The sequence below is a fragment of the Mastigoproctus giganteus genome, chromosome 3, assembly GCF_048544385.1.
Source record: "Mastigoproctus giganteus isolate SK-2022 chromosome 3, ASM4854438v1, whole genome shotgun sequence".
In the NCBI taxonomy this organism is placed as follows: domain Eukaryota; kingdom Metazoa; phylum Arthropoda; class Arachnida; order Uropygi; family Thelyphonidae; genus Mastigoproctus; species Mastigoproctus giganteus.
In genome coordinates this window covers 147,517,536-147,542,268 of record NC_143577.1, presented here as the reverse complement: position 1 = coordinate 147,542,268, position 24,733 = coordinate 147,517,536, and the positions used below count along the sequence as shown (strand labels likewise).

Genomic DNA, 24,733 nt, shown 5'->3' with positions numbered 1-24,733 from the left:
TATTAATTCCTCATCAGTTGATTAGGCTCAAGTTGTAAGTCTTTTACAGTCTTAAAGCACATTGTGTAACTGTTAATAAATTTATAGTATGTGCATTACGTGCATGGCCTGATTCTGATTTTTCCCCTGAAGTTGCGATGTTATACATTTCAGTCTTGACTGATCCGTCTTTTTAGCTGTATATTCTGTCAGTCTTCATGGTCAGGAACTTGTAAGTACTGGTTGAGGTGTCATTATTATGCAATTTGTAACTGATTGATCTCTGATTATTTCATGCATCACACTGTCATCCAAAAACAAGGAGCTTCAACCAGCTTCATCTTTATGAGACCTTAAATATTTGCATACTATGGACTTAGTAGCCCTTGCACCAATAAATCTAACAACAACAACAATTTTCATACTCATTACCCAGCAGTTTGTTTTAAAGTAAAACCGAGTAGGTACCTTATAGGACAGTAATTCTTTGGAAAAATGTAAATCGGTTATTTTCAATCATAGACAGAAGTGTATGTGAAGTCAAAATAGCTCTGGTTAAAAATTTATTCACCACCCCACTTTCAGATTTATTTATTGAGTCAAAAAATTATTACTTTTGCCAGTTTTGTTTTTTGTGAAATTTTGATATCAACTTTCTTTATATATGTCAAAAGCAATAGAGGGACCAGCTTCTGTTTGAAGCCTAGTAACTGTTCAGAACCATCAACAGAGAGAGAGAGAGAATTGATCCCGATGCACACTCAGAGACACTTTCATTAAAATAATTTTTGAAACCATCTACTGGTTGTTTTTTTTCACAAAAATAGGTGTTCTGCAATATATAAGTGGCTCTTATCCATGTAGCATTTTTTTTTTTTAATAGATTCTGCTTCATGGTATTTGCATTGATAGAAGACTATAAATCTTCACATCTGTCTTGTCTGTCACATCTACCTATCATCTGTTTTCTGTGAAGAAGGCTATCTTTGCAGAAAATAATTCCAAGCGCAAATCCCTGGCTTCATAATCTTTTTCATATTCAATTACTGAGCACAGTTACTTTGCTTAGTGATTATAGTATGAAAACCCCCAATCACGAGAGGTATTAGAATCTACAGTACTTAGTACCGCCGCCGCCTCTGTAGCCAGGTGGGAAGGAGCAGCAGTGCGTAGCACACGCTTCTTGATTAGACCGGAGTTTGAGCCCGTCACCACCAAATACGGAGGATGCGGAAAGGTCAGGAATGACCACCGCATATCCCCGAGCAATATGGCCTTAGTTGCTAATGCTCCTAAAAACCAAATAACAAATAACTTAGTACCGTGTATGGGTTGAAGGTTAAAAAGATTAAAAAGCTACTTGTTGACATTAGACTTGAACTTCTGTAGATTGAAATTTTCAGGAAATATGTTTGAAGGAAGGCTGTTCCAAAAAACGGAAGTTGAATGAATAAATGAGGAAGAAGAAAAGTTGGTTCTATGAGTTTGAAGTTGGACAGTAAAAGGATGTTGACAGGCAGCGGCATGTGTTTGGACTGCTTTGGAAGAGAGAGAGCGGGAATTATAGAAGCCAATTCAGAAGAACAGTACCCATGGAAGTATCTAGAGAAAAGGCATGCAGCAGTAACAGAATGTTTATGAGACAGTGTGGAGAGACTCTGTTAGAGATGAGCATTAAAATCATTAATTAACCTAGCGTTTGAATCTAGAAGCCTGAGAGAGATTTTGAGGACATCGCCCCCAGATGTGGGAACAATATTCCATGGTAGTGTGGATTTGTGATTTGTACAGTAACAGCTATATGGAAGAAAAGTAATGCCGATAGTGAAAGAGAAAACTTATTTTTAGATGCAGAGGAAGCAGTATTTGTAATGTGCTTATGACAAGAGAGATTAGAAGTCTGGGTAATTCCCAATAGAGATATATTATTTTGCCTAGAAATCAAAGTCATTGAAGATAAGCATAGGAGTAGGATTCTTTTTTTGCGAGATATGACAGGACTGAGTTTAGGATTGAAATATATGTAATATATACAGGGTGTCTCAAAAATATTGGTACAAACGTTTAGGGGAGGTAGGTAACATCTAAAGGAATGTGAATCGCATAGGAACCCATAACCGGAAACGTCACGGGAAAGTAGTAGCAGAGGCACAAGAAGCAGAAATGACACAAGACAGTAATTAGTGGCAAACATTTATTTGACATAATATTAACAATGGAGTATGAGATGGATGCATTTCATGATGTTACAACAGATGCTCGAAGGTTCCACCACGAGACGCGATGCATGCGTGACACCGACACAGCATGGATTGGCGGACACGGTCGAACACAACTGGAGTTTCTTTGACAGTAGCAGCAGCGCAGATGAGTCTCGCCAAGAGATCCATTTCCGTCTCATTTCACAGGCGATTCATACGCGATAGATTTGAGGACCCCCACAGAAAGAAATCAAGGCTTGATAAATCAGGTGAGCGTGCGGGCCAGGCAACGGGTCCACCACGCCCAATCCATCGATGCCCAAAACGCCTGTTCAAATGGCCACGAACACACCTTCCATAATGGGCAGGCGCCCCGTTATGTTGAAGCGAAATGTTGCGTCTCACATTTGCTGGAACATCGTCAAGTAACCCTGGTAGAACTTGTTCAAGAAAGATCCGATATTTAGCGGAGTTCATGCAGGATGGCAAGAGGTATGGGCCGACTAAACAGTCACTGACCATACCTGCCCACACATTTATTGCGAAGCGATGTTGTGCCGCATGGGGCGCACACCATGTGGGCCCTCTGCTAATCCATACACTAGGTGCATGTCTACCAGCTCACAGTTTGTATATCGATGTGCTCTTTGTGCGACTACTGCTTGAATGAGTAAACCAGAAATTTTCCCTCCTGCAAACTGATAAACAGGGCCGTGTACCGACTTATGGTTACATTTCTGGTTATCGGTTCCTATGCGATTCACATTCCTTTAGATGTTACCTACCTCCCCTAAACGTTTGTACTTTTTGTATTTTTTGAGAGTTTGTATTTTTGAGACACCCTGTATATAGAAATATATAGTGACTTTTAGTGGGAATAATAATCATTCAGTTGATATTACTTTTAACTCATGAGGATTAAGTATTACTGACAGAATGAATTAATGAGTTCACTTATTTATATATGCTAAAGTTGTACCAGAACATTGTCATGTAGTAGTAGTAGCATGTGATGCAAGAAAGCAAGTGTATGAGCTTATGCAACATCAGCCAAAAAAAAAAAACACACCATTCCCTCTGAATGCCTGTCCAGTTCCTCCTTAAATTTATTTAACCTATCAACTTCCACAACAACAGATGGAAGTTTGTTCCAGCAGTTAACCACCCACTGGCTAAAGGCAAATTTCCACACATCTCTTCTACATCTGTCTTTTCTTAATTTGAATTTATGTCCCCTTAGGTTCGTAATCTGAACAAGTGGAAGGATCCCATCAGAATTCAGCGTGCTCAACCCATATTTTAAAGGACACTATCCCATTGCATTCTGAAAAGTTCTAGAACATTTCAGAATGTTTCATTTCACATTAAATGTTCTAAAACATTCCAGAAAATTAAATCTGAAAAATCTGTTAACATAAATCAACAAAAGAGTTCATTCATTACTTGAGAAAATTCTCATAGTTCTCGAAAGAATAATCTTTCAGATAGCATTCTCAGAATATTTTTCACTCATATCACTAGATGTAACTTTGACAAGTTTGTCATCTTCATGGATATGCAATCTCACTGGATGTAGTACTTGAGGTATCCATGGGGTTTGGAAAGAGAGTGAAAATTGTATGTGTACATAGCTTCAAAAGATGTTTATAATGAAACCTTTTTATCATATAAAAATATTTCCAAATTTTATTCTTTTTAATATCAATGAACTTTTACTCTCAATAAATATTTTGTCTTTTGCTTTCAAGGAAATAGAACTGTTTGGATCTTCACTGCAACAGTTGAAGGCTGCACAAGGAAAATTTCAAGAGTCAGCAGAATGCATAGAAAAGCTGAGTCCAGAGTCGGAAGGGAAGGAGGTTTTAGTCCCTCTTACTGGTTCTGTATCCTTTATTAGAATGTTACAATCAGGCAGTTGAAATATGATTACCTATTTACATTGCAAAGCAAATAATGCATAGTATGTTCAGATGAATTAGTATATTCCTCAGTTGAAAAAGAAGTTTTCAACTGAAGAATATAAATATTTCTTCACAATCTTTGTTATTACTGAGATTCAGCTTCTTCAAGTTTAGCAGTTTGCTTTTAGGCAGAATCTATGATGTTTATATGGGTAAGAACATTTAATTCCTTCTGGAGTATGTACTTTAACATTTTTCATGTTTGGGTCTGGGGAGTACACATTTAAAGGCTGTTTCAAATAATATGCTCACTAATCTATAAATCATCTTGAAATCCTTCAGTATGTGCTGGCCATCTCTTTTGTTCTTCCGACTAATATTAGGCACAGTTTATAATAGATGGCAGCATGAAAACAGCTTTGAAAATCTGAGATCATGATTATTAGCTTCAATTATCCTATTTTGGCTTGCATAAGGTAGAACTGAAGAAATTCTCTGGAATTCTGATCAAAATGTTGATGAAGTGAAACATGATACATAGATGTGGAAAATATTATTGAATAAACAAAAGTTTTTTGTGATTTTTTTTTTTTTTTTTTCCCCTTCATTCTGATTTAATTTTTGAAAATAACTAACTTCACTCTGATGTTGGATTGGACAATTAAGTCAAGATACAAACAAATTGATATTTCAAAGCTATACTATAGTTGTACAGTTTTTTTTTTTTTTTTTTTTTTAAGTATTAGTAGTGGAAAAATTATGCAAGGAAACAAGCTTGCATAAATAAAAAACAGCCAAATAAATAAATTAAATTAAAAAGATAATGTAACCAGTCATCTTCCCTCATTTCATTTACTTATTTCTTTCAAGTATTTATCCAGTCTCTTCTTAAGTTTAATAAACTTTCAAATTCCAGATTAGGTGAGAGTTTATTCCAACAGTCAATCACTCCTTGATTAAAGGAAAATTTTAGTAAGATATTCAATCTAATGGCCATTAGTTGCTCTAGCAATTTACCCAAATTAGCCAGCAGAGCGATCGGCCTGTACGATCTAGCCACTCCAGAAGGCTTATCCTGCTTTCTGATCAACTTAACTAGAGCGACCATCCAAATTTCTGGAAAAGTTTCTTACTGAAGGCATCTGTTGAATAAGTTTAGAAGAACATAAGGTTTTAATTTCAAGACTGATAATAAAAATATTTTCTACAAGATCTAGTCCTGGGCACTTCTGAACATTAACTTTATGCGAGACAGCCCGCAGTTCATCCAACGTAAAAGGTTTGGTGGTTGTTGAGGACACATAAAATTCATTGTCTGATCGCATTTTAGAATGAACAGCTAAGTCTGAGGTAGGATCGTCCAACGGAAAAAGAGCATCTAAGATTGCATTTGCAGAATCATGCCAGTTCAGTATTTCCACGGAGTCTGCCACAATTGAGCAAAATATGTTAGAACCAGAGGTTTTTCCTCTTACAATCTTGTATAGAAGACCCCAAGGGTTAGCTTTTCCAGAGGTGGGAATGAAATTCATCCACGTTTCATGCTTTCGAGAGGCAATGGCCTTCACGTAGCTTTTCCTCAATGAAGAATACTGCTGGTAAAAACGATTAACGTCGGTTTGGGGCCAGTCTCTATGCCTTTGGTAGTACCTAGCTCGGTGAACTTCCCTTCTTAACTGGGATAACTCCTGCATCCACCATGAACACGTCTTCTGATTAACCCTCTTTTTCTTAGAAGACTTATATGATGCTTTTATTATAGCATTTTGAATGTAGTTCACTTGATGAGAAATAGGTGAGGTTTCAAAAGAAGCAAGTTTCTGTTCGTCAAGGTCCAGAAGAATGGAAGAGTCAAAAGCATTCCAGTCAATATTTCTAATGGAAAATCGTATTAATTCTGGCTGTGAGAAAGTGTGTGAAGATGGAATGGCAGAATCGGGGAAAGCATATAATAGATGACTCTATGGTCACTGGTGCAGAAACAGAAGAAACTGGAATGTTGCTATAGAGGCCTTCATCCTGCAGTGGATTGAAAACAGCTGATGACGATGATTGTCATTAACAACCCTGCCAACCTTTGTATTGTCTTCAAACTTGGATGTTAAGCTTGATATACCTTCATAAATATCATCGATAAATATAGAAACCGACGATGGGCTCAACACTGAATCCTGGCGACTGTACTAATAACATTAGTGCACGAAGAGCATTATCCATTGATTGCCACTCTCTGACTTGAGAGGTTTGAGCATACTAAATGTTGATTGGGTGATTTCCAAATCCATTTAATATGGATATTGAAAGGTTTGAGCATACTAAATGCAGCTTGGGTGGTTTCCAAATGCTGTGGCATTGGAAATCAGCCATCTGTGGAATGACAAAAATCTGAAATTCATCTTGTTAAGAATACTCCTTTTTGCTCTTAACCAATCTCTGTTCTATTTTCTGTATTTTCACCAAGTGAACATCTTTCCTAAAGTAGTATCAACAAGCCTATTATGCATATTCAAGATATTTTTTTTTAAGATACACTAAGTCCTTGTTTTATGAATGTCACTGAACAAATTTTCATGCTGATACATTTAAGAAATTAATATGCAGTGAATTTTTTCCACAGTGAAAACATGGCAAGTGATGCATATGCTGCTAGTCCTGACTATAGGCAGGGCTTGCCATAGACTGTCAGAAAATCAAAGGCTAATGCATTAATAAGATTTAAGATGTTCACTGCCAGTTGTGTCAAAAAATATTATTGCTCTCATTGAAGAATCTATATAATAATTTGTTTATATTCCTCTGTTCAGATTGCTCTTTGAACTTGAATAACTCAAATACTAAACAAGCTTTTGACCTGATTTCTTTTGCAATAAGGTTTATTTAGCAGTAAAATTCAAGGAGGGTGGAATCCAAAATTTTTTCAACCAATTTTCAAATCCTGAGAATTGATTTAGCTCCAGTGAAACTAACTTGTCATCATTTACTTTGAAGAGATGACAGTTTCTTAGCTTTGGTCATCACAGTCAAATTTCAGGCTCAAACTTTCAACAAAGTTGCCATTTTTGCTCATGGACAACTTTAGCACTTTTCAGGTCCAGATAATATTTCTGCAATAATTGTGAATTTTTTTTTTTTTTAAAGGATGATATAGTTGTACATGTAAAAAAATTATCAAATTGTATTTTTACCTGTCTGACCCACTGACACTTTAGCTAGCAGTGAAGGGAGCCGAGGGAAAGTTTTAGTAATTACTTTGATATTAATCTTTTATCAGCTTTTTACCAGTAAATGAATTATTTTGTTTATTTTTTCTTTCATACTATTTTTGTTTTAATTTATTACTGCTCATTTAAAATTATTATTCATTATAATAGTCAACCTGAAAATATACATGATATACATATGTGCATGTATATATAAAAGTAAATATATACATGCACATATGTATATATTTACTTTTCTTTACTATTATTTATAGTAAAGAGGGTGATTCACTACCAGTGCAACAAACTTGCAGGAGGTGTAGGGGGCACAAAGACGAATCGGAATCACATAGCATTGCAGGGTCTGAAATGCCTTCGTCATGCGGTAGAGAACGTTGAACGGGCGGTCGCGTGAACAGCAATCCCGCTGGAAGTCAGCATTTGCGAACCGTTTCTGTTGAAGAAACCAAGTAGCAAAAGTCCTCCGAAGTGGATAATCCGCAGGCTCCAATGATTGGACATGTTGCAGATGGTGTGAACTCATTTGGTTTGTTGACAGTATCCTCCATACAGTGGATTGGGAAATACCCAATCATTGGCCTATCGCTTGAGTACTCGTACTCGGGTTGCCTTCTGCAAGACGTAGGACATTCTCCTCATTGTCTGGCGTCCTCGTTGTTCGCTCTCAATTCATGGTACCTCTCGTGAAACAACCAGTCTCACGTAACCTTCTGTGCACACGTGCGAAAATCGTATGATGAGGATCACGCCTGTGCGGGAAACGTTCCTGGTACAAGCGCAGAGCGGCGCGACCATTACAGTCTGCAGCTCCACACGTGAGGTGCATGTCGGCCAGTTCAACGTTTGAATACTCGTCCATCCTACTGCCTCGGGAACCGGTTCGCAAATGCTGACTTCCAGCAGGATCGCTGTTCATGCGACTTCCCGTTTAACATCCTCTACCGCATGACGAAGGCATTTCAGACCCTGCAATGCTATGTGATTCCGATTCGTCTTTGTGCCCCCTACACCTCCTGCAAGTTTGTCGCACTGGTAGTGAATCACCCTGTATATATATGAACAGTCACCATATCTACAATTATTAACTTTAATTTACAAATTCATTTTCTTTTAATGAATTTTTGCTTAATGCAAAACTTTCAAGAAATTCATCCCATTATAAAAAAAAAAAGAGAAATTAATGTATCTGTTTTTGAGTGTTATTTTTATTACTGTATAACTTCTAATAAAGCATTCTTACAAGGTAATATTCAGTGTCTTGAAGGACAATCTTATAAATGCAAGTAATATACTAGCTCTGACAGAACACCAATCTGCATTAAAATAGTAATATTTATTGAGTGGCATGATCAATTTTCCTGGAAGAATAGAATATAGGTACCAGACGGCATCATAGAATAATATAATAAGTAAATGAGAATAAATAATAAGTAAATAATTGAGTAGATGCATGTGTAGAAAGATAGTTAAACAAAATAAAACAAAATGATATTAAAAAGCTTGGGTTAGAGAGAAAATGTCAGTTATGGGAAATTATGGAGGTCTCCTGTTTTCTTAACCTCCACCACCTCACACATATACATGCTCATCTGCTGTTGAATGCTGTAATGTACAGTTAATCTCTCCCCTTCTTTTCTTCATTATATTATCATTTTATTGTATTTTGATTTTTTTTAGCATTACATTCTATGCAGTAGTCAAATAGTGTATGCAGTACTCAAATAATTTAACAGATGCTATATGCATCTGCTAAATTATTTACTTCTACTGTATATTGTTCTTAATACTGTGCTACAACCACAGTAACACTATGTTGATACCGAAGTATAATGTTGAAGGTTGCTCCAAATCTAGTGCTGCCAAATTTTTTCGTGGAGACTACTATAGTTATGACAATTTAAACTATATGTGATGTACTTTAAAGTCTTGAAGTGCCCACATTTATTTTTCCACATATTCATCTCCCTTTTGTATATGTTTTCTCCACTGCTGAACCAAAACATCTACCCCCCTCCGTCGTAGAAGTTGCTACCAGCCTCCAAGGCCCGCTTCTTGACGGCAGCAATGACAGTATTATCATTATTGAAGTGTTCCCCACAAAGACCATCCTTAAACTAACCAAAAAAAGTGATAGTCTGATGAAACAAGGTTAGTAATATACTGTGGGTGTGACTCCTATTTTATACTCTTCTAAGAACTGCTGCTCCTGCTGCTTGATAAATGTAACTCTGTTTTCACATAGAGTGGTTATTATGTAGAAAAGGTGATACTATTCGTATTTATCAGAGTTTTGTTATATAATTAAAGTTTCAGCTGTTTACATTTACATATGCTAATGTTCTTTGTAACTTAAAGCTTTTGCTGAAAATAGTATATTAGTGCAAAACATAGCCATAATATTTAATTCTTAATTAAATCCAAGATGTATGTTCCTGGTTACCTTGTTGAAGTAGACAAGGTGATGATTGACATTGGAACTGGTTATTATGTAGAAAAGGTGATTACTTAAAAATTAAAATAGTTTAAGATGACTCTACTTGTCATTCTGATATTATGTATTTTCACATTTTGTATAAATTAAAATAAGGTAGCCATGTGATTTTACTTTACTGATATTGATTGTTTTTATATATGTTGTTTAGATATTGAAGAAGCATATACATATAGTAATGATACACAGGATGGTTATAATTAAACTGTGTCACTTTAGTATTAGTAGTGGTAAGCGATTCAAAGAAACAAGCTTATACAGCATTACCCAAAAAATCTACCCACCTCATCTGTTTTTGTCAATTAGAGAACATCAAATATTTTTTGATGTTCTCTGATGATTTGAAATCAAATGTTGATGTTTTTGTGATGATATATCTCTTCTTCCAGTCACATAGCTCCCTGAGGAGCTCTTTGGCCACCAACAAATTCCTCCAACTGCATCGATCATGTGCTCTATGAGCGGCATCACAAAGTGTCATGCAATGACACTTTGCGAAAATACCAATCACCAGGAGTTCACTGATCCTATCCTTCCACCTAGTTGCATGTCTTCCTCTGCACCTCTTCCCCTTGGTTTTTCCTTCCATTATATTCTTCAACAGAAAGTTTTCCCTTCTTACTATATGACCAAAAAACTTGTTTTCTTTTGTTGAAGTTATGAAGGAGAATTTTAGGCCTGCCAATTTTATTCAATACCCACTCATTTGTTCTTCGATCCAAGTAAGAAATACGCAGTATTCTCCTGTAACACCACATTTCAAATGCCTCAGTTTTCTTCCTGTCAACTCTTTTCAGATTCCATCCTTCTCATATCCATAAATGGCAACTGGAAAAATCAATGATTCTCAGCTTTGTCTTTACGGGCAGATCATGATGTCCATAATTTTATCAGATCAGCGACCAACGTTTTAGCAATTGCCCGTCATCTCTTTACATTGTTTGAGCAATCACTATTTTTATTTATTCTTGACCCTAAGTAATCAAATTCATCAACTTTTTCGATATCTTTCCCATTAACCTTCACTTTACTGGAATTGAGATTATCACCAATCACCATAATTTTAGTTTTACACACATTCAGAAACAATCCTTTTTTCTTACTTGCTTCACATACTCTCCTCAGAGTTTCTTTAAGATGATCCTTAGAATTACAAATTAGCACAGTATCATCTGCCTAACGAAGGTTGTTTATCTTCAGTCCTCCAATTTTGATGCCAGTCTCTAAATCTTCCAAAGCTTCACCCATGATATCTTCTGCATAAAGATTAAAAAAGTGAGGTGACAAAATACAGCCCTGCCTGACACTGTTACCTATTGTGAAAAAGTCTGTGTTTCCCATATTCGTTCTTACAGTTCCTTCCTTGTTCCTAGTACAGTAGCTTAATCAGCTGAATTATGTGGATTGGGAAACCCATAATAATCATAGTTTCCCATAGGTTCTCATGTTGAACACAATCAAACGTTTTTGCATAATTATAAAACACAAAATGACTGGAACATTGAATTCTTGGCATTTTTCAATGTTCAGTTGTAGACTTAAGATCTGATCTCTGGTTTCTCTATCCCTTCTGAAACCTGCTTGCTCTTCTGGCATTTCTTCTTCAAGTTTTCTTGAGATTCTGTTCAATATGATTTTAAGAAGAATCTTGCTAGCGTGATAAATTAGGCTAATAGTCCTGTAAAAAGGTAAAGTGCAGCCATTATCAACCCACTGCAGGATGGAAGCCTCCTCAACAATTCATGCTGAGGGAAATGGACCATAATCTGCCACGCTGGTCCAGTGTGGGTTGGCAGATTGACCGTATTCAGCAGTCAGGGGCTTGAACCCTGGTCTACTCAAGGAGCGTGTGGTATGCACTCCCGCTCCTGACCACTCGGCTACAGATCTCCTTTTTTTGGTAAGGGGATGAAAATTGATTTCTTCCAATCTGATGCCCCCCCCCCCCGTCCCATTTCCGAAATTTTTACAATAATTTTATGCAAAAATTCGGTGCCCTTCACACCTGTAGCTTTAATCAATTCTGCTGGGATTTCATCAACATGATGATATATGCTGCTGCTTAATGTCCGATTTCTCTCTATGGCCAATATATATGTAATAATTACATAACATAATTACATAAACTAATCTGCTCTGAAGTTATTTTAATAAAAGAATTTGAGTACATACTTAATACGTACAGGTGTTCTAAATTAATGGTAAGTTTGCTTTTGATAATGAAACTGGAAGAATTAATGCTTGACACCAATAATTTGAATAATAAAAATTTTTACGCCTTCGATTTCAGTTTATTGGCCGTGTTTTAACTTCGATGACAGTATTAAAGCAGCATAATCCAGAAACCTCATAAGACTTGAACTGAAATGAAATGTTCTGAAATAATGCTTGCTTAATCACTGCACACAACTCTCCGATAAATGAAGCTGAAATGTCACCAGCCTATTACATTATTAAAATGTGTGTAGTATACCCAGAAGAAGAATACTGAATTATTTACAAAGAAAAAATGGAGATGTAATTTGAAGCCCAAATAGAAACTTTTATCTTGTCACTGCCACGATTACTCTCTTCTTTCATATGGAGATAAGCTGTTTAAATTGTTTTCATGAAAAACGAATGAGAAACAATGTTGGCAACATTTCCTACATTGAAAGTATTACTTTTTATTCATATTTAATCATAAGGTTCCTGAAAATATTAAAATATGGGACATTCCTACGTCCCGGTTGCTTTTTGGGACACCAGGACAAAATTCTAAAAATTGGGCATCTGGTCAACCTATACAAACAGTGTATCTGCTAATATTCAGGCTGATGTGAGAAGTGTACTTTTAGTAGAAAACCAGCCAAAGATCACCTGTTGGTCTCTGTTGTCTATGGGATAGTCTGTAAGGATATGTTGAATTGTGAGCAGTGTATTACAGTTTGGACATTCTTGAGGTGCAATAACTTTAAGTAGATGCAGATGTTAGGTAGGTGTGATCGATCCACAGTCCAGCTAGGAAATCCATCATCCTTCATGCTTTCAATTCTATCTTTTTACAGAATAACTTGTTGGTTTGTTTTTCCCAGGTTTGTTGCAATTTTTTTTTTTTTTTTTTTTTTTTGCACATTTCTGCTAAATAAACTTGTAATGTGAGAAAGGTGCATTGAAGTAAGGATCAGTAGCATTGCAGTTTTGGCAGCTAAATCTGCATGCTCATTTCCCAGGATACCACTATGACCAGAGATCATGCAGAAGATGATGCTCTGCCTATTTTCATTTAATTTGGTTAGAATATCCTAGATCTGTCTGAGTAATGGATTGTCATTCTTATTCTTCCACTGTATAGCTTGAACTTGACTAATCACCAATTGACCATGTGAAATTTTAAGCTATGATAATTGCATAGAGTTCTACAGCGAAGCTGCTACATTCAGTTGTAAGTTTCTTAGCTATGGTGATATTGGGAAAATTGCAGCCACACTGACATGACTGTCAGTTTTAGATCCATATGTATACACTGGAGTAAACTCTGTATATTGAACTGCCAGTGATGCATGCAATTTTTACCCCTTGTTACAAGTGATAAATTACATGGCAGAACATGGTACATCTATGGAGGGACCATACAACGAACAGTAGGCTATAACTCAATTAAAGTTGCCAATCAGTACGTGTGAACTGAAGGTGTATCCCTGTTGATGGATTGATTGGCTCTAAAAATTTTCCTATCTTGGGGAGAAAAGTTGTTTCCAAATTGGGTGAGTTAGTTGTCCTTTAAGTTTTGCTGCATAGCATACTAAAAGAGTTACTCTGTGTAAATTAAGGAAGGTTCATAGGCTTCAGCATAGAGGCCCATCCAGAGCCTCTATGCTGAAGCCTATGAACCTTCCTTAATTTACGCAGAGTAACTCTTTTAGCAAGTGTGAAAGGCACTGTAATGTATAGGATCAAGCTATTGTAAAACACTTGGTTTAGCAGGCAGAGCTGTAGGCTATAGAGCCATAATCTAGTTGTGACCATATTAGCACATGGTACAGATGCAGCAGTGTAAATCACTTGGCTCCTTACATTGTAGCAGATAGCACTCTTAGGATGTTTAGTGTTTTCAGGCATGCTATCCAAAGGTCTTTCGTATGCTCGGGGAAAGTAAGTTTCATATCAAATATTGCACCTAGGAAGTGGATGCTAGAAACTATAGGAATTACTTGATTGTCCAGTTGGGGTTCTTGGTCTTGATATAGATTACATTATCTTCAAAAGTGTATCTCAGTGGTCTTTTGAGATGAAAGGCAGAAGCCATTGTTTCTAGTCCATGTAAGAATTTTGTTGTTATACTTGTAACTGTCTTTTTTCCATTTGCATATTGCCGGAATGTTGGGAGATGCTGAGGTCATCTGTATACAGAGTGGTACATGCTATATTTCTTAGGTTAGCATTAGCATTAGTAGAGGCATTTGATGCAAGAAAGCAAGCTTATGCAGCATCAGCCAAAAAAAAAAAAAAAAAAAAAAAGTAACATAAATAAATAAAAATAACCACTTCCACTTCACCCCTCTGTTCGTTCGAAATACCTGTCCAGCTGAGCCTTAAACTTATTTAGGCTATCAACTTCCACGACAAGGGATGGAAGTCTGTTCCACCCACCAACCACCCGCTGGCTAAAGGCAAATTTCCGCACATCTATCCTACATCTGTCTTTCCTCAATTTGAATTTATGCCCTCTCAGGTGATTATTCTGAGCAAGAGGAAGAATCCCATCAGCATTGAGCATGCTCAAACCATTCAAGGCTTTGTACACCTCTATCAGATCACCTCGCTGGTGCCTAGTTTCCAGACACTGTAATTCGCAAAACTTAAGCCTTTCTTCGTAAGAGCACCCCTTTGTCCCATTCACCAATCTAGTTGCCCTTCTCTGTACTCGTTCCAGCAGCTCTACATCCTTCTTGAAATGAGGCCTCCAGGCCTGTATACAGTACTCTAGGTGTGGCCTGACCATTGCCTTATACAAGGGAATAATCACCTCCTTATCCCTGCTAGAAAAATTCCTATATATCATTGACAATACACCATGAGCTACTCTTGCAGCCCGTCTGCACTGCTCAGAGAACTTCATATCTGCCTGCACAACCACCCCCAGGTCCCTTTCATTCTCTACCACTGTCAGTGTAGTACCACAGAGTTGATACGTTGCTCTGGGGTTGCTGTTTCCCATATGTAGTACTTTACATTTGTCAATGTTAAACTTCATTTGCCACCTCGAAGCCCATCTGCTCAACCTTTCCAAATCCTGTTGCAGCAGCACAGTGTCAGTAGTGTCCTTGACAACCCTGCCAACCTTCGTATCGTCTGCAAACTTGGACATTAAGCTTGATATACCATCATCAATATCATTTATAAATACAGAAAACAATAAAGACCCAATACTGAACCCTGAGGGACTCCACTAATAACATTAGTCCACGATGAGCAGTGTCCATTGATTACCACTCTCTGTCTTCTCCCCCTCAACCACCCCTTTATCCATAGCAGCAATTTGCCTCCAATGCCACACTGCTCCAATTTGTGCAGCAGTCTTCCATGTGCAACAGTATCAAAAGCCTTTCTAAGATCCAAGTATATAATATCAAAGTTATTTCCTGCATCCAGTTCTTTTGTGACTGCATCATAGTATCCAATCAAATTGGTCAGGCAAGACTTACCCTTAACAAAACCATGCTGTGTCCTAGCTATAACTGAAGTCTTGTCTAGATGATCCTGCAATGCTTCTTTCACCAGTGCCTCCATTAATTTTCCGGGAACAGAAGTTAAACTCAGAGGTCTATAATTACTTGTGAATTGGGGTCACATTTGCACATCTCCAGTCCATGGGTACCTCCCCTGAGTCCAAGGAAGCTCTCATAATTATGGCTAAGGGTTTGCTTACCTCCTTTGCTGCCTCCTTTAATATAACTGGATAGATCCCATCCACCCCAGGTGCCTCTCTTGTGTTTATCTTCAACAATTTCTCCTCCACTTTGCTCTCAGTTATTACAAGATAGGATAGGTGGAATAGGACCAGGGTATGTCTGCCAGGGGCAAAGGTTGATGACGTTGTAGAGCGGATATCATCTTTTAAGGGCACAAAAGGTGATATAGTTGTACACGTTGGCACTAATGATATTAAGAGTAGGAGACCGGCGGAATTACTTAGCAAGTACAGGTCACTGTTTAAAAAAAGCCGTGAATTAGGGTTGAACTTGAAAGTGTCTGCAATTCTGCCCAGACACGATAGGAGGGAGTATATGATGAGAGCCTTGTCGATCAATTCGGCCCTGGAGGGATTGTGCAAGGCTCAAGGGGTAGAATTTTTTTCAGCCTGGACTGTACTTGTTAACAGGAGAGATTGCTTCTACAGGGATGGGATACACTTAAATAGAAAGGGTGCAAGAATTTTTGCTGATGCTGTCGAGGCAGTGTTAGGTGGGTCGGAAACTGCTAGTTGGGGGGGATACAAGGACTAATAGATTAACAGTAGCCACTGGCAGAGGTGGAAGTGATTCTTGCACTGCTTCTATTCAAATGAGCAGAAGTCTGAAAAACAAGATGCAGGATATTTCAGAGACTGCTGGTAGTCATTGCGTTACAAGTAAACACATGGGTTGTGTTAGGGTAGCTAAGAAAAGAAACAGGTGCATGTATACCTGCGTGTACACCAATGCTAGGAGTTTGGTAAATAAATTTGATGAATTTGAGGTATTGCTCAAAACATCAAAGGCAGATATTGTTGGGATATCAGAGACGCGGTGTCACACAGATATAAGTAATGCGGAACTGGAATTTGGGGAATACAATGTATATAGAAAGGATAGACAGGACAGGAGGGGAGGAGGGGTTATGCTATTAATTAAGAAACACAAAGTCAAAGGAAGTGAAGCCAGTTGACATCGATGGACAGGGCAGTGTCGAGTCAGTTTGGTGTGACATAAGCATAGGGAAATCAAAATTGAGAGTAGGAGTGTGCTATAGGCCTAATGACTCGGATGAGTATAATAATATATTGTACAGGGAAATAGAGTGGGCCAGTAAATCAGAGAGTCTTATAATGGGGGATTTTAATTTCCCAGATATTGACTGGAATTTGTGGGTTGGTCACTCGCACACTAGCAAGGCTTTTGTGGATTTATTGGATGATTGTTTTCTACATCAGCTTGTTCGTGAGGCAACAAGAGGGAGCAATACTCTTGATCTGATTATCAGTAGTGATTCTTCATGCATTAAGAACCTGCAGATAAATGAACCACTAGGTGGCAGTGATCACAGTGTGTTGAAGTGGGATTTACTCAAGGAGGTAACTACCATCAGAGGTAAAGGGAAGGGTTTTTGTTTTCGTAAAGGCGACTATGATGGTCTGAGACAGTATTTAAATTCTATACAGTGGGACCAACTGATGATGTTACCAACAGCAAACTCAAAATGGGAAGCATTCAAGGAACTAATCTTGGTGGCTACCAGGCTTTACATACCAACTAAGAAATATTGTTCAAGGTTTAGGCCTAAATGGTTGTCAGATGGACTAATGAGACATGTGGCAGAGAAGAAAAATGCATGGGATACATACAAATTAATGGGTGACATGGAAGCCTATGATAGATATAAGTTGGTCTGTAACCAAGTCACAAAGGAGATTAGGCAGGCAAAGGCAGACTACGAAAAATCCTTGGCAAAGGATGCAAAGAAAAACAGAAAGGAGTTCTTTACATACTTGAACTCGAGAAGGAAAGGGATGAATCAGATTGGTCCACTGGATATTGATGGTTCAACAGTTGAGGATCCTGCTCAGGTGGCTAACAATCTAAACGAGTATTTTGCATCTACATTCACGCATGAGGAGTTATTCAGGAAGGAGAATGATGTAGGTAAAGTAAACATTGGCAGTGAGCTGGATGATTTTGTAATAACCGAGAGGAAAGTGGAGGAGAGATTGTTGAGGATAAACATAAAAAAGGCACCTGGGGTGGATGGGATCTATCCAGTTATATTAAAGGAGGCAGCAAAGGAAGTATGCAAACCCCTAGCCATAATTATGAGAGCTTCTTTGGACTCAGGGGAGGTACCCATAGACTGGAGATGTGCAAATGTAACCCCAATTCACAAAGGAGGATCAAAGGCTGACACAAGTAATTATAGACCTGTTAGTTTAACTTCTGTTCCAGGTAAATTAATGGAGGCACTGGTTAAAGAAGCACTGCAGGATCATCTAGACAAGAATTCAGTTATAGCTCAGACGCAGCATGGTTTTGTTAAGGGCAGGTCTTGCCTGACCAATTTGATTGGATACTATGATGTAGTCACAAAAGAACTGGATGCAGGGAATAACTTTGATATTATATATTTGGATCTTAGAAAGGCTTTTGATACTGTTGCACATGGAAGACTGCTGCACAAATTGGAGCAGTGTGGCATTGGAGGCAAATTGCTGCTATAGATAAAGGGATGGTTGAGGGGGAGAAGACAGATAGTGGCAATCAATGGACACTGCTCATCGTGGACTAATGTTATTAGTGGAGTCCCTCAGGGTTCAGTGTTGGGTCCATTATTGTTTTCTGTATTTATAAATGATATTGATGATGGTATATCAAGTTTAATGTCCAAGTTTGCAGACGATACAAAGGTTGGCAGGTTGTTAAGGACACTACTCACGCTATGCTGCTGCAGCAGGATCTGGAAAGGTTTAGCAGATGGGCTGAGAGGTGGCAAATGAAGTTTAATATTGACAAATGTAAAATACTACATATGGGAAACAGCAACCCCAGAGCAACGTATCAACTCTGTGGTACTACACTGACAGTGGTAGAGAATGAAAAGGACCCAGGGGTAATTGTGCAGGCAGATATGAAGTTTTCTGAGCAGTGCAGACGGGCTGCAAGAGTAGCTCATGGTGTCTTGTCAAAGATATACAGGAATTTTTCTAGCAGGGATAAGGAGGTGATTATTCCCTTGTATAAGGCAATGGTTAGGCCACATCTTGAGTACTGTATACAGGTCTGGAGGCCTCATTTCAAGAAGGATGTAGAGCTGCTGGAACGGGTACAGAGAAGGGCAACAAGATTAGTAAATGGAACAAAGGGTTGCTCTTACGAAGAAAGGCTTAAGTTTTGCAAATTACAGAGTCTGGACACTAGGCACCGGCGAGGTGATCTGATAGAGGTGTATAAGGCTTTGAATGGTTTGAGCATGCTCAATGCCAATGGGATTCTTCATCTCTCTCAGAATAATCACCTCAGAGGGCATAAATTCAAATTGAGGAAGGACGAATGTCGGATAGATGTGCGGAAATTTGCCTTTGGCCAGCGGGTGGTTGGTTGGTGGAACCGACTTCCATCACTTGTTGTTGAAGTTGATAGCCTAAACAAATTTAAAGCTCAACTGGACAGGTATTTCGAACGAACGGAGGGGTGAAATGGGAGAGGGGTTTTTTTTTTTTTTTGGCTGATGCTGAATAAGCTTGCTTTCTTGCATCATATGCCTCTACTAATGCTAATGCTAAAGATTCTCTAGCTTACTGCTAGAGTTGAATACACCTCTGGCATTCCCCTCGCTGAATAACTCCTCACAATCTGCATTGGTTTGTTGTAGTGAATGCATGTGTTGCACCTCTGTGCAATCTAATGATGTATGTCATACTGCTTGTTTTCTAAGTTGATAAAGGGGCACATCACTCTAAAACCTTAATGTATATTTTGTTTTGCATTATCAAGTTTATTTTTATGATAAATGAAGTGGCACTAAGTGCTGAATCCTGTGGGATCCCTTCCTCTTGGATAAGTTTATAAAAAAATGGTTTTGGAGACGAACCTGAAAAGTTCATTCAAGCAGGAAGTTTTTGATGAGCAGTGAGATTTCCTTGCAATCCTGTGTCGTATAGGTCCTGCAGTATGCCCTATCTCCATGCAGTATCAAAGACTTTTCTATATAAAATGGTATCATAACATGTTCTTTTTGTTTAAAAGCATGATGGTGGTTTATTTTGGACTGAATCAGCAGGATGAGGCTGGATCCACCTTTACTAAACCACACTGCATGGGATTGAGGTGGTCACATTACACTAGAAACCAAATCAACTAAGCATTGATCATTTTTTTCCTGATCTTGCATGTAGCTAGTCAAAGCAATGGGCTGGTACTCTTGCAGATTGGTAGGGTCTTTTTTAGGTTTTGGAAAGGCCATAATGTAATCATGTCATTATTTGTCTGGGAAAGATTGTGAAGGGGCAAAGTTAATTGTAACCCATATTCTAATATTGAGATTTTGGACCATGCATGGTTCTCATCATCACTTCTAGTTGGAAGTGCTCCATATATTTGTAGCAGGCTTGAATATTAATTGCAGTTGTGGAACCTGCATACACCCTGTTATGGAAACATTTATTTTACAGCATGATGAAAGATGCCAAGCTTATAACATGGAAAATGTGTTGGCTTACATTCATAGTCATAAGGCTGATTTCCCCCCCCCCTTATTTCACTGTTCACAATCTGCATTGGTTTGTTGTAGTGAATGCATGTGTTGCACCTCTGTGCAATCTAATGATGTATGTCATACTGCTTGTTTTCTAAGTTGATAAAGGGGCACATTATTCTAAAACCTTAATGTATATTTTGTTTATGTTCTTATCACTTTTAGCTTTTATCCATATATATTTTATTGCTATTCTTAATAAGTTGCTGTACATTGTAATTTATTTTTGCTGTATTTTTAATAGTTTTATTTTGTACCTTCACATTCCGTTGATAGTGGCAAGATCTGTTTTGGTATGCTTATTCCAGATGCACACGTCGTTTTTGCTAGAATGGAAATTTGTTGCAACAGTCAGCTACCCACTGGCTGATGGATTTCCACACATCTGTCCTGCAACCAACCTACCCCAATTTGAATTTGTCCCTTCATGTGTGTGTGTAGTCTAAGCAAGAGGAAGAATGCCATCAGCATTGAGCTTACCCAATCCATCTAAAACTTTAAACACCTCAATCAGATACCCTCACAAGTACCTATTCTACAGATGCTGCAGTTTGCTGAATTGAAACACCCTTTTGTTCTCCACTAAATCTTATTGCTCTTCTCTGCACCTATTCCAGCAAATCCACATCCTTCCTAAAAGTGGGCCTCCAGACTTGCATGCAAATTATCGGGATTGATGTGGCTTGTGGTGAGAACTGAAGGGGGGGGGTTCTTACTGCCTTAGGAAATGTACTACTTGTGCAATGTTTGCAGATCCATCTGGAACAGGACATAATACAACCAAGAATGTCTGAGCGTGTGTTAAGTGCAAAGAGTATGAGGAAATTAGGGGCAAATTCAATGTTCTTATGGGCTTTTATGAGAACTTGAAGAACAGGCTGGATGCCATTGAAGGAATTAAAATGGTGGATCCATCAAGCTCTCTCGGCTGCCCAACTCAATGCCAGAATCCCTCACTTGTGCATCAAGCAACACAGTGGTAATCCCCAAGGCAGACTGCGCTAGTCTCACAAGAGGTAGTTATTTCAATGACTATTGTCAGGGAAATGGGAAATATATTGTGCAACAAAAATAGGTGGAATAGCATGAGGGTGTCTGCCGTGGACAAAAGTAGATGACATTGTAAAGCAGATATCATCTTTTAAGGGCAAGAAAGGTGATATTATTGTACACGTTGGCACTAATGATGTAAAGAGATCTGAGAACTTACATAATAAGAACAGGGGAACATTGGGAAAAGGCACGAGTTAGGATTAAATTTGAAATGTCTGCAATTCTGCCCAGACATGATAGGAGAGAATACATGTTGAGAGCCTTGTCAACCAGTTCGGCCGTGGATATACTGTGCAAACTCATGGGGTAGAATTTTTCTCAGCTTGGTCTGTGCTTGTTATAACAGTGATGGGATACACTTAAATAGGAGAATATTTGGTGTGAGAATATTTGATGCTGTCAAGGCAGTGTTAGGTGGGTTGTTAGGATATTGACTGAAACTTGTGGATTGGTCACTTGTACACTAGCAAGACTTTTGTAGATTTATTGGATGACTGTTTTCTGCTGTAAGGATGGTTGCAGGATTGATGTGCAGATAGTTGCCTTCAACCAGTGGATGATTGATAGTGGACCAAATTTCCATCGTTTGTGGAAGTGGATAGTTTGAATATATTTAAGGAAGAACTAGATAAATTATTTTAGGGGATGTACAGGTGATGTGGAAAGTTTTTTTTTTTTTTTTTTAAACGAGTTTATTCTTTATGAACTTGCTTTCTTGCATTATAAGCCCCCACTACTGCTACTAATAATAGTAATCACTTTGTTCACGGCTGTCCTATTTCTGGTTAGATTTTTGCCCTAGCTGGAGTGAGTTCTCTTTTTGCTAATGTGTGCTTAACCCCAAGATTTTTTCTTTCCTCGTTTGGAGTATGCCATAGCTTCCATCTCCTACTTCTGTTTATTTTTCTCAAAACTCATTTCTGAGGATTCTAATTGTTGATCAGTCCTTTCTATTTCTCACCAAGCTCACAGCTTCATAGGTTAAAATAGACTTAGAAACTGTTATATAAATTGCTAATTTTTGTCTTTTGTTGTCAAATTTTTCTTTTACTCACATTTAAAAAAATTTTTTTTTTTTTTTTTAATTATCTTCCTACACCTCTACAGCACTACATGTTTATATCCATGTCAGTTTCTCTGTATTCATTAAAGATTGTGCTTGGATACAAAATTACTAACTTGTTCCAATTTTTAGTTATTTAGCCTGCAGTCTAAATTATTCTCTCATATTTCAAAAAAATTTTTTTTTTTTTTTTTTTTGTATGTAAACCAACTTTAACGACATTCTCTACAATTTTTATCATTTTTATTAAGCAATTCTTCAAGATCTTGAGGTTATTTATATCTATATTTGTAGAAGAATAAGAGAAATTTACCTCATACATAGAACACTTCCTAATGACTCTCCAGCAAATAAGCGAATATAAAATTAATACAAAATGTTACAGTAATAACATTAATTTAAAAAAACAATTTTGCATTAATTTTATATTCGCTTATTTGCTGGAGAGTGTCATTAGGAAGTGTTCTATGTATCATAGTGAGGTAAATTTCTCTTATTCTTCTAAAAATATTGAAGTACAACGTAGAATGTATTGAGCATCGTAGCTCTGTTTTGTACTATTTATATCTATTTATGTTTTTAGGTCTCCTGCCCCAAAATTTGTCACATTCTTTTATTTAGATGGTCCGTGAAAATTATATATAAAAAAAGTGAGGTTAGGTACATCCTTTTTCTTTGAGTTTCATCTGCTTTTCTCTTCACTGCAGATTTGCCATTTTTGCACAAAATATTTACTCCCATTAAAATATTTATCCTTCCTGCTACAATTTTTTTAAATTTGAAATAGCAGATATATTGGTTCTTTATTATATGCATTTTTAAGTTCAACAATGCTAAATACAAATGTTTGCTAATTACAGCTTTTCTGTAATTTGCCTTAGCATGAATTGTTGAATTTTGCCTGAAACCTTTCTTTCTCAGGTTTTCTATTCAGCAATAGTTGTAACTCATTTCTCTAAGATACATGCTTAGGTTTTACCTGATACATTATGGAATGAAATTCCTTGGTAATTTGCATATTCAGATTTACTTTCCTTTTTGTCTCTTGGAGTGATCAATACTTTTATCCAGTATTCTAGAACCTGTCCTTTGGAAAATAATCTGCATGTAATGCAGTGTAACAATCATGTCAGTATTTTCCTTTCAGCTTTTTGGATCTAATTTTTGCTACATCTGTTGGTCTTTTCCATACTTTCTTTTCCATAATCTTTACAACCACAATAATAGAGAGTATCAAATTTCCTCCATTTTCAAGGTTTCTTTTTATTTAGCGATGTCTTCATCTTTTTCATTGAGCAGATCATTATAGTGTTTACTTCATACTTTGAAAATATCCATTTCACTAAAGGCATAAAAAAAAATCATGTTTTGTAAATTGGTATTGCAGAATTATGGAAAGTAATAAATAATATATTGGAATAAAAACAGAATTTTTTCAGATTTGCAGATGTACAAGAATCTTGTATTCCTGATTTTCTTGCAGGATGTATCTGCAACAAAGGATTACTTCAAGCGAAAAGTGAAGTTTCTTTCAAATCAAATAGAGAAGGTTCAGCAAATAGCACAGGATAAGATAACAATGCGTGAAGGTAGCTATAAAATCTTTTTAGTTGATTTATTTCTTATAGTTCTTTATTGTTATTAATGTGTTACCAAGTAAATTTTAAGTTTGGAAGTTTGCTGTTATCTATTAAGTTGAAGGCTAGTTACGACAGAAGAGATTGATTATTCTTTAAGAAAAAATTTCTGAAATCCAAGTTGCTAAACTGTTCATTGCGTGCTTATTGAAACATATTAGAGACATATCAAAATGTCCTTTAATAACTCCAAGTGTACAGAAGTAAAATAAAGTGAAAATAAGATAAAAACAGGATAAAAACTGAGAAAAAGAAAATTTTGGCTTTTGACATCTCAGGATGTGTTTGTCAACCATGAAGTTCTAGAGAAATGCTACAGTAAATAAATAGACAAATGAAGCAGTACCAGAGCAGAATGAATTGGGTTGTCATTGCACAAACAGTTACCAATGTTCTGTGGCACCCACCACCTGCTCTGCATTTATTGCCTATTCAAAAATGGAGTTGATTCTTCAGCCCAAGTTACAGTTAAATTGGGATCAAGCTCAAGTCCTCTATTCAAAAAAATGTACAGCCAGAAGGGAATCTGGCACTCCCCCCACCCTCTAATAGAATTCAAATGTTTGCCTGTGCAATTTTGTAGGCTCCTTTGGTTTGACCCACATAGCTTTCATTGCATTCATGGCAGTTTATATAATAAGCCACCCTTCTCTGCATCAAAAGCAGCAAGTGTGGTTTTGCCAGTGAGACTGCTAACACGAT

At 37.3% G+C, this 24,733-nt stretch overlaps 1 protein-coding gene across 1 annotated transcript in view; it reads left to right on the top strand.

Annotated features, from left to right (window-relative positions):
* The window catches only part of Pfdn5 (prefoldin 5), a 66,118-nt gene that overhangs the window by 22,826 nt on the left and 18,559 nt on the right, over positions 1–24,733 (top strand). The window contains exons 2-4 of the mRNA XM_090370712.1: positions 3,929–4,063; positions 9,725–9,799; positions 23,878–23,983. Coding sequence (XP_090226838.1) covers positions 3,929–4,063; positions 9,725–9,799; positions 23,878–23,983 — 316 coding nt within the window. The remainder of the gene's footprint in view (positions 1–3,928; positions 4,064–9,724; positions 9,800–23,877; positions 23,984–24,733) is intronic.